Raw genomic sequence first — 14,417 nt, 5'->3', positions numbered from 1 at the left:
TGAGAATTCAAAAATCTTGAAACTCCTAATAACACCCCTCAAAATTATAAAAATTGTGAGAAATCCAAATCTCAATAAACTTTAAAATCAACACTTGCACACATATTTAGTGGAGCCAAATTCAATTACGTATGATTCATTTGAATTTGATAATATGCATAAGTTTTAAATTGTAAAATGAATAAAAAATAAATGTGAGTCAAAAATCAAATGTTATTTAATAGATAATTGTGTGAACAAGTAAGTCAGGGTGCCTAACACCTTTCCTGAATCACGACTGAACTTCCGAGTGCGAATCTTAGATTCATGAATCTTCTCCTGGAGTCATCTTACTATAAAAAATAAATAATTTTAAAAATAATATCAAATTAGGTGTCCATTCATACTAATTAACTCAATGAATGATGGAGACTTTGTATCACGTAACAATGAATGTTTTATACTATTTAGTGTTAATTAAAATGAAATGAAATTAATTTATTTTGAATGACAATTTAAAAATTACATGAAGTTCATTATGTTTTTTGTTAAAGTGAAAGGTAGGTGATGTGGAATAGAGCAATTTTATTGGTTGTTGTCGTTTCACATGGGTTGGAGTTTGTTTTATAGTAAAAATTGTTTTAACTCTTTTTTTTTTGCAAATACGTTGTAAAATCCCTCATGGTTTTGTAAATCTTTTTGGAAGAGATTTGAAACCTATAAATAGGATGATCTTCTCCCTTCAATCCAAGACATTCTTCTTGAGAGCCCCTAGTGAATATTTAGTTATATGGGAAAAATAAATAATTTTTTTTTGTATTATATATATGATGTAAAACAAGTTGTTCTAGATAATAGAATTTTCATGGTCGAATCAACCTATCCATATCTGGTCGAGTTGACTCAATCTAACAATGTCAGCTTAGTTTGATAAAGTCAACTTAATTTGACCAACCTGGTTCGGGTTGATCCGATTGGATCCATATCAACCCAAATTTTATTTTAGTCATATGACTTTAGGTTATTCCAGTTTTAAGTTCTTTAGAAGTTGATTAGTTAGTTTCTATTTCAAATTTAGGAAGTTTATGTTTTGTTTAATCTCTAATTATCTAATCTCTAATTTATTTGTAGGTTTTTATTTTTTTCTAATTTTATTTTTATTCCTTAGGCAATTATTAGAAGTGTCCAAAATGAGTTATAATGTATTTAGAAAGTTAATGTTATATTATATATAGATTATAAAGTTATTTTTCAGTATTTTAGAAGGTTTTAAGTTGTTATGATGAAGTTATCAGTTAAATGCCTAAAATTTTATATTTTTCTATCATTTCCTAAGGCACTTAATAAGTTTTATAACTTATATCGTTGATATTAATATTAAAATCATGTATTTCATAAAATTTACGGACCCTGATTATGCGTTATATTTTTTATAGATAAATCAGATGAAGTTGAAAAGTCAATAATGGAAAAATTACCAAAGTCAAAATATAGTCCAATATATTTAATGAAACCGGATTGACAAAATCAAATTTTCATTCACTCTAAATCTGACAGAATTAAGTTACTTATTGAATTAATACAAGGTCAATGAGATTAGAAAATTGATTCAGCGGAAAACAAATTTGTATTCACGAAAAAAACTAATTTGAACATTTGACTGATAAAAAGTGCGTAAAAAGTCATAGACTTCAAATCTGTTATATTTTATCATTTAGAACGTAACTTTTGACTTGATTACTAAAACAAGATTAGGTTAATGGTGTAGGAACTCTAATTAAGAGGAAAAAATATTTCTATTTCACAAAGGAGAGCCAATTTAAACATTTTGGGGATGCAAATTTATTGTCAAATGAATTATAATTTTTCTTTATAAAAATATTTTAACTTACTAGTTTTGGGGACTATCTTTTCGATCCCTCTCTCTTATCATCATGTAGCTTTAGGTTTTATTTTTATTTTTATTGTAATTTTGAGAGACAATGAAGATTTTATAAAAGGATTTCAAGAAGTTCATCAATAAAAAAGACAAGTGTTTTGTTTATTTTTGTTATTGTATTCCTATGGCTATGCTCGATTAATTTCCCATTCGAAAGAGATTGATGAAGTCATATTAAACTAGTTAGGTTTAATTTTAGTATTTTTGTTCTTGTATGTATTTTTAAAGGATTTTAATAAATTTCTTTTCAACAACATTGGATCCTTAGTATTTTTCAATTATTTTTCCTTATCCGTCATACTTGGTGTTATCTGTTACTATTAGAAAAAAATCATTATATCAGATGCTCGTCATGATAGAAGATCATTATGCAGTAAAATATTTTAAGAAAATAAAATTTTGACTAATTAATTAGATCTATGTTACAAGGGTTTTTAATGAAAAATATTACGAGTTAAGATCCTTCGTTAGATTCTTGATTTGAGTTATCTGTCAAGAATTTGAATATTAGGATTATATGTAATTAAGTTATTTTGATGGATTCATTCTCACTAAAATTTTATTAAATTGAAAATTTTTATTAGTTTTAATAATTTTCAATATAATTTATTTTTTCTTCAAAATCACACAATTTTTTCCTTTGATTTTCTAAAATCTTGAATATTAATCCCCTAATCATCAGTAGAACGATTCTACTTGCTAATCTAAAGTAGTTTTTTTTTTTTAATTTTTTTTATTTTATAAATACAATTATCTTTCAGTTACTTTCTAGTAATTTGTTTTTCTTCTTAAAACTATTTGTTTGTTTATCAATTGATTCAAATTGATTTTGTGTGTTCCCTTGAGCACAATCTTAATTGCTTCAAATCTATTGATTCATACACTTACGTTACGTCAATATATACTAAATATAAAATAGAAAGAAAGAGAGAAACACTTTCAAATTTGAATAGGCTCCAAACCGGCCCAACTGATGTTGAATGGGCCCATGAGATGCCTAACAAGTTCTTGAACCCGAACAAGTGCTTAATGGTTCCAAAAAGTGCCTATTGGATTTCAGTGTAAAAAGTGATTTCCACAAGTCATTCCAACGGATTTTCACTTGAAGAATACTTCCAATGTGTTACGTATCCCATTGGGTTCCTTTGTCTATTTTTAAATGGATGTGATTTTTTGAGATTGATCTCTATATATAGATATCAATTCTGTTAAGAAAAACATTAGAATATTAAATCCCTTTTTTCTGAGTTTTCTTATGTTTCTTTAAACTAATTTTTGTTTTCTTCGATAGAGGCAAGTTCTTTCAAAGTTAGTGAAAATTTTGAGAGAACATACAATTTGTGATTAAAGTGAGTTCTATTGTATCCTGAAGACGAGTTCGCCAAAAATCTAATTACATATTCATTTAAAACCAAGTGGAGGGCGTCTGTTGCCTATTAGACAACGTAGAAAACTACGTGTCTCATAGCATTTTCTCATTCTTCTAATCTTCTTAATTTTTCCTCCATTTAAATTCAACAACTTAGTCACAAAATCTCATTTTTACAAAGATATCAAACAATTTAATCATAAAAAATTAATTGTTTCATATCCAAAAATTACAAAAATCTAGTTGGTTATGTTGAGTTTACTTATAATAAAAAAAAAAAAAATTATGTTGAGTTTTATTAACGTAACCGATATTTTATAAAATATTGGATGAGTCCTCTCAGAAATTGGACAAGTCAATTTGATGGACCATTCCCATTGATATCTCACACAATCTAATGACTTGCTCGAGTCATCTCAAATTGTGACTAGTTTTAAAATCACAGTTGACGTGGAAGAAGACATCTTTTTGGGAAAAATAGAAGGAGTTGTGATAATCCCACATCCCCACGCGGCATACTTAATCCACTCCCCTGATGTGGGGGTGCCAGAATCATAGATTTCCTTTTATCGGGATACTTAATTGCACATTTATGAGGATGTGCAATTGTGTATCCCGAGGCATAAAGTTTATGCTACCCCATGTCAGGTGAATCGATTGAGTATGCTATGTGGGGGAGTGATATTATGACCACTCAAAGAAACTGCTTTTGAAAATATCACCCATATCGTGCTCCTCTTTCCATGAGTGGGGGTCATAAATACTAAGGTTCATGGTGTCACCCACCCGAGGAGGACAATAAAACCCAATCCAGTTACCCAAATTGAACCTAGACATCATGAGTCCACTACGCAACAATTCCATAATACTTACAGCCCATTCGTTTTTTATTTTTTTTTCCGTGACCCTAGTTGCTACTACGAAACCCAACTTTTTATTTTTTTTTTGTTTATTTATTTATTTTGGATAACAGGATGTCCTGTAAACAGTGGACTGGACTTGTTTCTGGGGTTTTCCCCCTCCATAAACCATGGTCTTGTCCAAGGACTAGTCCTTGAGCACATGCAATGCCCACACTTAGGGTGCCCCCTCATGGGTGGCCCCTGAGGAATTAATGCTCATTATGGGAATCGAACTAAGACTAAGGTGAACCCAAATCCATTAGCCTAACCCATATCTATTAAGCTGGCCTCTTTTTCTTTTTGCCAATTATTAAGCTGACCTTAATGGTTAGAAATTATATATATATATATATATATGGGAAATGTTCAGCACCCTAAGTTTTACCACACATTTTAACAAACGTTTTTTGTCCTACATGGGTTAGAAGTTTTGGAATGAGCTGATTTTTGGTGAGGATGATCTCTATGATTAGAAGATCATCCTCCCCAAAAATCAGCCCATTCCGAAATGTTTAGCCCCATGTTTACACGTTGAAAAATCGTGGACCGTCCATTTTTTGTAAATCAATTTTGATGGGGTTAGAAGTTTTGGAATGAGCTGATTTTTGGTGAGGATGATCTCCTCACCATAGAGATCATCCTCACCAAAAATCAGCTCATTCCGAAACTTCTAACCCATGTAAGACAAAACACGTTTGTTAAAGTGTGTGGTAAAACTTAGGGTGCCGAACGGGACCTATATATATATATATATATATATATATATATATATAAATTAAGAATTTAGTCCATTTTATATAATTTATTTATGAATAAATTATTATAATTTTTTTAACATGATAATTATCCGTACAACTTCCTTACATGCTTGAATTATACGTTTAAGGGAACCAAACTTATAAACCCAAGTGCATGGCAAACAAGTTTGGATTCAATTAATCATTTAGGGAGCGAAGGAGGGAGTGGGGTTTAATTCAGCTAAGATGTTTCATGAAAAATTCAGGATAATAAAATGATGCTTTTGAGTTTCCTCCCAAAACCCATTGTCTTCCACATCCTCAGAATACATATGTTGTTCTTAGGATTTAAATGTTGAAGAATACGACATTTTGAACTTGAAGGGTAAAATTGTTGTCCTATATGGTGATTAATTGATAAATCAAGGGGTGGCTCAATAACAATTTCAGATCCAATAAACGGTGAGAGTCTGTAGGTTGTGAGTTCGATACCCATTACGAGCAATATTTTCTCGAGGCCACCCACAAGGGCACACTCTCACTTACCCAGTGCACGTGATGTGGGTGTTACACGTGCCCGAGGGAGGGTCCCATATATCTTTGCTCCGTTTTTGGCTCTTCCGGTCCCCCTGGTGAGACGTATGTTTGGACACCCCTGTCATAATAAAAAAATTAATCATCGATTAGTTCTTCAATTCCCCTATTTAATCGATTGGTCGTTATTTGGAGAATTTTACGAATGTTTTTTTTTACTGTCCCCAAGCTAATTAGGCAAGAATAATCTCCTTGTACCAATTTAGAATAAACTTGTAGCTATTGCCAAACAAATCACTTATATTTCTATATAGAAAGACACAAATACCCCCAGATATCCATGCAAGTGCCATCTCTTACTTCTCTCCCTCCATTTCTGATTTTTTGAAAGATTCAAACCGAAGAACTTCGTAGACACAGCGAAGGAGCTCTCATGTCCTAGATTTCTAGGGAACGAACTCATCCCAAAACATGCCTCCAAAGCAGAATTTAACCTTAAAATCTAGGGCATCCCAATTTGATGCCCTAACCCTAGCAATGTCAGACGACGATGACGATTTTCAGAACCCTGTCCAGGCTGTTTCCCTCACCCAAAACCTTATTCTTTCATCTTTCGATAAACCCAATAGAAACCCTAGCTCACAACCTCTGAAACCTTCTAATGGCGTCCGATCATCGAAGAAACCCAAGCACTCCATTGGTAGGGGGAAGGAGAATTTCAGAGTTCCTCCAGTCCTTGATTCTAAAAGGGATCACATTTCGACTTCAGTCGAGTCCACATTATTGCAAGAGAGCACGAATTGCAGTTCTAGGGTTGAAAAGGATTGTTTTAAGGATGATGTTTGTACTGATTTTGATTTGGGAAACGGATGTAAATCAGAGACACGCTGTTTGTCGAATTGGATTGAATCCAGTTTACCAGATTCGAGCACAGATTGCTTTTCTAGGGTTCATAATGGTTATTCCAATGAACTTGGTTTTGATGAAGGAGTTTCTGCTGAGAAAGGTGAGGATAAGGGATTTAAGTCAGGTAAAAGTTACTCTTTGGCTTCAATTGAATCTCGATTACTTGAGTCGAACATGAGTTGCATTTCTAAAGATGATGATGATTGCTTGAGTGAACATGATTTGGTTGAGGATGAGAAGAGAAAGGAATTTAAATTGGAGACAGGTTGTTTATCGAACTCGATTGAATCTAGGTTATTAGCGTCAAGAACGAGTTACAGCTCTGGCGGTCATGATGGTAGCTTTGATCACGACAGTATTGTGGATTTTGAGCCGGGTACCCAGCTTAATGTTTTGATGGAATTGTGTTCGGAGATGGGTTATGAAGAAGATTCAAGTGGGGTTGATTTTCAAGAAGAAAATGTTTCAAGTTATGGTTTGGTGAAGTGTCCTTTATGTGAGATTGATATTTCAGATTTGAATGAGGAACTTCGACTGATCCATACCAACAACTGTCTAGACAAAGAGGAGATTCAAAAGGTCACAGTTGCCTATATCTCTCGACTTTTGTTAGTTTTATTTGTTTTCTTCTTCATAAGCATTGTCTATTCAAACTCTCCAATGGAAGTTCTGCAGGTCAAGATTTTGACGGTAAAAATTGAGTTGGTGGGTACTTTTTTTTTTTTTGCAGGTTGTTCCTCCAACTGAGAATGCAAGACATGGATCTCCTAAGAAGATTGTTGATGTCTCCCCTGTTCTCGAGTGGCTACGAAATCTTGGTCTATCAAGATATGAAGAAGCTTTTGTTAGAGAAGAGATTGATTGGGACACACTGCAATGGCTCACAGAAGAGGTTTGCTTTATGGCATTCCATGATCTGTATTTGTCTATATGGTTTTGATGTGTGTACCAGTTTCACAAACAGAAATGGGGTATTGAACATGCTAATTTAACAACTTAATAATACAAAATATACACATTCAATTTAAATATTTTTTATTATACAAAACTTCAGTTTGTAGAGCATACGATGCGATCGAGAACTTAGATAAACATCTTTTTTTAATTTTTTAATTTTTTTGAAATCTATAGATAAACACCATTAGTCTATAAAACTTATCTTAAAATAAAGGAGGTAGAAATTGTATGTGTGTGTATGCAGGATCTATTCAGCATTGGAGTTACCGCACTAGGTCCTAGGAAGAAGATTGTGCACGTGCTTAATGAGCTTAGGAAAGGCAACAAGCTTGTGGATGGCAGAAATTCAGATGCTTCTAAAGTTAGTATTGATGAGTCCAAGAAGTTAGCTGGGAATAAGTTGATTACAGAATATTTTCCGGGTTTTCCTGTTGTTGATGGGAACCGAGATTGCTCATCCTCAAGAGCACAGTGTGGGATAGAAAGGAGTAACACAAAGTCCACTCGTAAAAGGGTTATGGTGAGAAATCCTGCCAAGAGCAGAAAAGTCAGAGACATTCCTTCATGGTGTTGTATACCAGGAACACCATTTCGAGTGGTATAATGTTCTTTCATTCAAATAACCTTTTCCCCCTCATTGTTATATCTTTAGACTTAAATAAATTTATTTAATTTTCTATTTGCTTGGATGAAATGTTTACTTTTCTTTTGGTATGTTTGGATTAGTGTCCAATTCTCACATATGTGAGGTGCAAGAATGCATTTTCACTTGTGAATATGGACATATGGTCAGGATAATAATAGGTTAGCTATATTTGAATTGAACCAGGCAATCATGTCCAATAGTTCGTCTTAAGGATAATGATTTAGCCTGATTATATTCTATTACTATTATATTCTATTAATTTCTTGTTTTGGAGGAAACAAAAAAAGATGAAGAAAGAAATCCTAGGTTATTAACGTGAATCCTTGGTGAAACAATTTTCCAAGTGACTAGACTTGTCTAACATCATCATCAAAGCCTTTTCCAACTATTGGTGGTTAGCTGAATCTTTCTCCATTAAATCTATCTAAATATATGATTTTTTTTAGTTCAACCGTCTTCTTATCTTTACCCCAATCCACAACCTTTTTGCACTTCCTCTTGTTCTTGATTTTACCTTTCTTTGTCTTTCACCTCTCATCCAATTCTACATCCTCATCCATGCTATATGCTCATTCCATGAACACATTTCCTGTTAGGTGCGCACACTTGACTGCCTTTTTGTAATTCTCAACTCAATGGAAAATCTGTTGATCTTAGAACAAATTTATGTACTTTTTACTGCACGATATCATTGTATGATCATCATATTAGGAGTAATGGATGGATCTAATTACTTATCTAACTATTTTTTTTATCTGGATGCTTAATCAATGCCATAGAGTGAAAATACTTCAACTTTGGGGTTTCTCTATAAAATTTATTGACCTAATTGTTAGTTCAATATTGATATCAGTGCTACATTTGCAGGATGCTTTCCGCTATTTAAGAGGAGATTGTTCCCATTGGTTTCTAACTCACTTTCATACTGATCGTAAGTACGTTACACCCTGCTATTATTAAGGATTTAGCTTATTGGTGGTTTGATAATTTAATGAAAGGATATATGGACAGTTACAACAAACTTTTCTTCAATTTTTGCTATTTTTTTTTATGGCATCTGCCATCTAGATAAGAAAACTACCCATGGGTGAGTCAGTCAAGATCGAATCTTGCCTTGTGGATCAGGCCCGTATTGGGTTGGATTGGTCTTTCCCCATCGAGTGTGGTTTTGGTGTTGTTTTTCTCCTTTTTTTGGGTTTATGGGTAAGACTAGACTCAGCACCTAATTTTACGGTTTAGGAACCATATTTGATTTCGGATTTAGAATTAGAGTTAGGTTTGAACCTAGATCTATGTCTAGGGGTCAGGTTATGGGACCCAGAAGGTGTTAGGCACCAGTCCCACCTGACTAATGTCAATATTTAGTAAGATTCGTTAATTGGTTTTGGATCAATCCAATTGGTTTGAGCTACACACATGTATGGCATTTCAATTGTTTAGCATGGCAAACATGGTATATGGATTACATTTATGTACTATATCGTGCGAGAGCATCAGAACATAGGAAAGCCAAAATTAGGTTTTTGGGATTTTAAAAGATTAAATAGGGGCATCTGTTTGCTGTCCAGGGAGACAGGTTTGGTCAGACAGCCAGTGGGCTGGGGCAGATGGCCATGCCTGCTTGTTGCTGTTCTCTGTGAAAACAGGAACGGAAGATCCTGTTCTGGAATCTAGGGTTGGCTGGACGGTCAGGCCTGTTTTTGGCAATCTGAAACCCTAAAAATGATTATTAAGTTATCATTGTTAGATGCATGAAGCCTTCAGAATATAGAATGGATATATTTAAGTGACCTGGTAACTAGGTCTAGGGCACCATTTGATGGATCCCACCAAGGTTGTCAGAATGATCCCAGACATTGGTCTTGGATGGCAGCCTAGTCGCTCCCCTTATGTACTACATTTTACTCCAAGAATCTTCTCTACTTATGGAATGATTACCCATGCAGATTATCAGGGCCTTACAAGGACCTTCAGTCAAGGAAAGGTTTATTGCTCCTCAATCACAGCACAGCTTGTAAATATGAAGATTGGGATTCCATGGGAGAGATTGCAAGTCTTGCCCCTCAACCAGAAGATCAGCATTGCAGGGGTTGATCTTACATGTTTCGATGCAAATCACTGCCCAGGTTCAATAATTATTCTCTTTGAACCACCCAACGGTAAGGTGTGGTCCCACTTGACTCCATACGATAAGTTGTTGCCACTATTCTATTGCTGTTTTATCATCATTTGTGATATTGATCCTGGCTTACTTTTTTTGCATTTAGGCTGTTCTACACACAGGGGATTTCCGATTTAGTGAGGAAATGACAAATATTTCTATTTTGCAATCGTGTTCGATACAGACACTAATCCTTGATACCACTTACTGTAATCCTCAGGTATGTGAAATCAACTGTCTCATCACAATGACCCACTTTCCTAATTGACTTGAAAGTTTGTTTAATTAAGGTTGGGTAGGGAAAAGCATAAACAACAAAATTGGAATGTGAATATGAGGTGCAAGTCACGAGACATTAAAAAAGTGTAAATGGCATGTCCTCAAGCTTTTTAATAATCCCCCCTTTTGAAATATTGGCTTATATTAGGAGATATATTCTTATATAAAGATCGGTTGGTATTTGTTTAGGTGTTTTTCCACATGTTTGGTTTCAGCAACATGAATTCTGTTCTGTTGCTTGATTCAAGCTATAGATATTTGGTACATGATTGATACTTGTAAATAAGAATGATCATGCTTTGCCCTTCCAAGATTATTGGACTTTGTTTGACATTTTCGGCACGTATATATATATATATATATATATTTGGTTTTTCCAAATAGTTTGTCCTTGCTACATAGGTTTGGAAATTACTAAATTACTTCTTGACCTTTTCATGTAAAGGTTAAAACACTATTAAAGTTCGATCTGAATTCATGATTCTACACAACAGTGTAGACAAAAATTGCGCCTAGGCCCCACTTTGGCTGCCTAGACCACCCAGGCACTATTTAAGCCTTTTCAAAAAGTGGTTAAAACGATAATTTTATGTAATATTTTGTGGAAGACCGCGGTCTAAAGGGTATTTAATCAAATTTAAAATACAAGAGGTGTCTCAAATATTCACTGAAACTTGAAGGGGCACGTCTAAAATTAAAAGACATTTGAGAAGGGATTATTAAACCACTTAAATATTGGCAGTCACATGATTTTTATTTTGCTTATGTGTTAGTTGTGTAATCTTAGCAGCTCTCTTGGTAGTTGGTATTATCTTGGTAATGGTATATTTATATTATGTTTTTTGCATGACCTTTATTACATATAAAAAATTGAAACATTAGTTTTCTTACTGCTTAAGCCCCACCCAAACCCCACCTTACTTCTAACTACCTTGCTATGCAGTATGACTTTCCAAAGCAGGAGGCTGTAATACAGTTTGTCATTGAGGCCATCCAAGCTGAAGCTTTCAACCCAAAAACTCTCTTTCTGATTGGTAGCTACACAATCGGTAAAATTCTATGCTCTCTCACCCTTGTCTTTTCTTCTCCCTCCCTCCCTGGTAGAGATATGACGGGACATTTTATCATTTATTTGTTAGCCCTGTATTTCTTCTTTATTTGTTTTTATCCAAGGACTTTCTATTAATTGTACTACTCTTAAAGGATATTAGTCAAAATTTTCTATTTCAATGATTTTATGGGCAAATCAAGCATTATTCAAGTTTATTGTTCTTTTTCTAATGTAGGGAAGGAGAGGCTGTTTTTGGAGGTTGCTCGATGTCTGCGTAAAAAGGTATATGTTGGTGCAGCAAAACTACGTCTTCTAGAATGCTTAGGGATTTCCCAGGAAGACATGCAGTGGTTTACATTGAATGAGCAGGAGAGTCACATTCATGTTGTGCCCATGTGGACAATTGCGAGCTTCAAACGAATGAAACAACTATCTAATCAATACTCGGTGAGGCATGCAAAATATTTACTTCATTTCAACATTTTTTGTACATGAATTTAATTAAGCAAAAGATAATATTAATACTTTCTATGGAATTTAAAGATTCTACACCACCAAATACTTAGGAATTTTTGTTTCAACATTTTTCTTGAATCGCAATGTTCTCCTATGCCTTTATTTATTTTACTGTGTATCCTTGGTTGATATGGTGGCAACATGTATGCCTGTGGGATCAGGGTCGATTCAATCTAATTGTTGCATTTTCACCTACCGGGTGGACTTTTGGTAAAGGAAAGAAGAAGTCTCCAGGGAGAAGATGGCAGCAGGGTACCATCATCAGGTGATGTTTCTTAGCTAGTATTATTTCTGTCAGCTGGCCTTAATATTTGGGTAAGGCTTTGATGGTGAGCCAGCCCAAAAGTTGAAACTGTTAAATAATCTTGGTTTTTTAAGTCTCCTACTAATCTAGTATTTTTCTATAGAATGCCTATATATACTATGTTTCTATCCATTGAAACACAAGCTGCTTGAGGTGAATATTGAATTCTATTTTAAATGTTAACTTCTCTCATGTATTGATGGCCTTATATTACACAAAAAATCATTTGTTCCTTATGCCAAATATTTGGGTGAGCAACATGTACCTTTTTCGCCACTCACTAACTGTCTCGAGCCATTTCTTCAATCTAGGCATGTGTTTTCACACCATTTCTTTCAACTTCTATCTCCATCAATTTTGATCTTCCTCTCGTTTTTAGGGCCGTGTAGTTGCACTCGGGCGGATTTGCAGTTTACTTGCCCCCACAAGAATTTTCGAAGTCTATGAATTTGTGAGCTATTGCGAATTTTAGTGGCAGATAAAAAAATCTGCCACTATTACCCCCACAATTTTTTTTACACTCTTAGTTGCCCCCACAACCATATTTTTTTTCCGCTCCTAGTTGTCCCCACAAAAAAAAATTAAACTCTTGGTTACCCCCACATGGGCAAAATCCTGGCTCCGCCCCTGGTTGCACCATTATACTCCTTTTCACTGGTGCTGTTAGTGGTCTTTGTTGTACATGCCAAACCATCACCATTGACTTTTCTTTGTTTTATCTCATATTGGAGTTCTACCTAAATTCCTTAAATGCACCATTCCTTACTTTGTACTTTCTACTCTTAGTAACTCATCTATCTCAATTCTCATCTCTCTACACTTTATTCTATAAACATATTGATGATTGCCCAACATTCTGGTTCAGTTCTTTGTGTAAGAATTTCAATATAGTTTAGTTAGGTACAAGTCGGTCACATAGTACCCATCTGGTTCGGCTCCCAGATCCCACAGGAATCTGGAAGCACTTCCAAACCAAAATTGAGGCGATTATCTTGACTAAAGTAGGACATTGGTACATCACCCATTTAGGGCTTTTCTATTTTATCCACCTGGCACCAATTCTATGGTGTCACATTTCACTAGAACAGGAGATTTATGCATCACCCATTTATATTAATCAGTTTAAAATTTATGTGATTGAGTTCTAGAGTTGGGTTGTGGGTGTGGTAGTGTCTAGGTATTTGCAGTGTAATCACTTCAGACATGGTGAATCCATGTATGTTCAACGGCTTTGGTAAAGAAAATTGACAAGCTGTTATTTATGCAATTTAGTTGTGAATCTGCACACAACCATAATAACATTAAAATGAATAAATAGAATTCCATGACCGGTTACTGCATCCAAGCGATTCTGACTACTTAAAATTTTTTTTTTTCCTTCCAGATATGAAGTTCCATACAGTGAGCATTGCAGCTTTACAGAACTAAAAGAGTTTGTTCAATTTATATCTCCAGAGAATATTATACCAAGTGTGAATAATAATGGTCCAGAGTCGGCCGACGCAATGATTGCTCTCCTCATGTCTTGATTTATAGACCGCAGGACTTGAATTTCACAACTAACTCAAGTACTCTCCATGTTCTGAAGATCTGTATTTTTTGGCTTCTGAAAAATAGAAGTTTCTTTCCAAGTCACAAAAGTGGAATTGAAACCTGTAATTATCTTCTCTCTTTTTCCCTTCTCTTGAGATTCAGAAACTGTAATTTGTTGTGTTGTACTTTGTATGGATTATAGACTGGTCTTCATTTTTATTTTTTGTTATCAGACCCAATCTGCTGCTTTGGAGATCCATATGATTTGATTTGTTTACTAGTTTTACTTGCTGTGGCATTTGATCTCGATGTTTTTCAGCAATCGTTCAAATTCAAACCTGTAACATTGATGAAAAATAGCAATTTCAGATATCGGAAAACTGGCAGGAAAATGCGAAATTAAAACTTGGATTTCTGAAAGTGTGAGTACACCACTTTTAATAATGAAATCAGTGCTAGTGATTCATGATTAATAAGAGATTTGATAAATAACTTACATTTTCGATTATCTTCAAATTTCACTATCATCCATTGTTTGTCGTCTACCATTTGTTCCTCTCTGAAAATCTAAAGGGGAAATTTTATTGACACGTCATAAAACTCT

At 34.2% G+C, this 14,417-nt stretch overlaps 1 protein-coding gene across 1 annotated transcript; it reads left to right on the top strand.

Annotated features, from left to right (window-relative positions):
- Positions 1-5,805: 5,805 nt before the first annotated feature.
- On the top strand, positions 5,806-14,049 carry LOC147388412 (sterile alpha motif (SAM) domain-containing protein). The gene is made up of 10 exons (XM_086419406.1): positions 5,806-6,945; positions 7,097-7,258; positions 7,568-7,921; positions 8,837-8,900; positions 9,916-10,133; positions 10,237-10,350; positions 11,353-11,458; positions 11,696-11,907; positions 12,138-12,241; positions 13,665-14,049. The coding sequence occupies exons 1-10, from the start codon at positions 5,932-5,934 to the stop codon at positions 13,807-13,809; spliced, it is 2,493 nt and encodes an 830-aa protein (XP_086275532.1). The 5' UTR covers positions 5,806-5,931; the 3' UTR covers positions 13,810-14,049.
- Positions 14,050-14,417: the final 368 nt, after the last annotated feature.

Source organism: Akebia trifoliata, chromosome 12 (genome assembly GCF_017979445.1).
Source record: "Akebia trifoliata isolate Shusen 1 chromosome 12, ASM1797944v1, whole genome shotgun sequence".
Taxonomy (NCBI): Eukaryota; Viridiplantae; Streptophyta; class Magnoliopsida; order Ranunculales; family Lardizabalaceae; genus Akebia; species Akebia trifoliata.
Note: the sequence above shows the minus strand (reverse complement) of the source record. Positions and strands in the feature narration are given on the sequence as shown.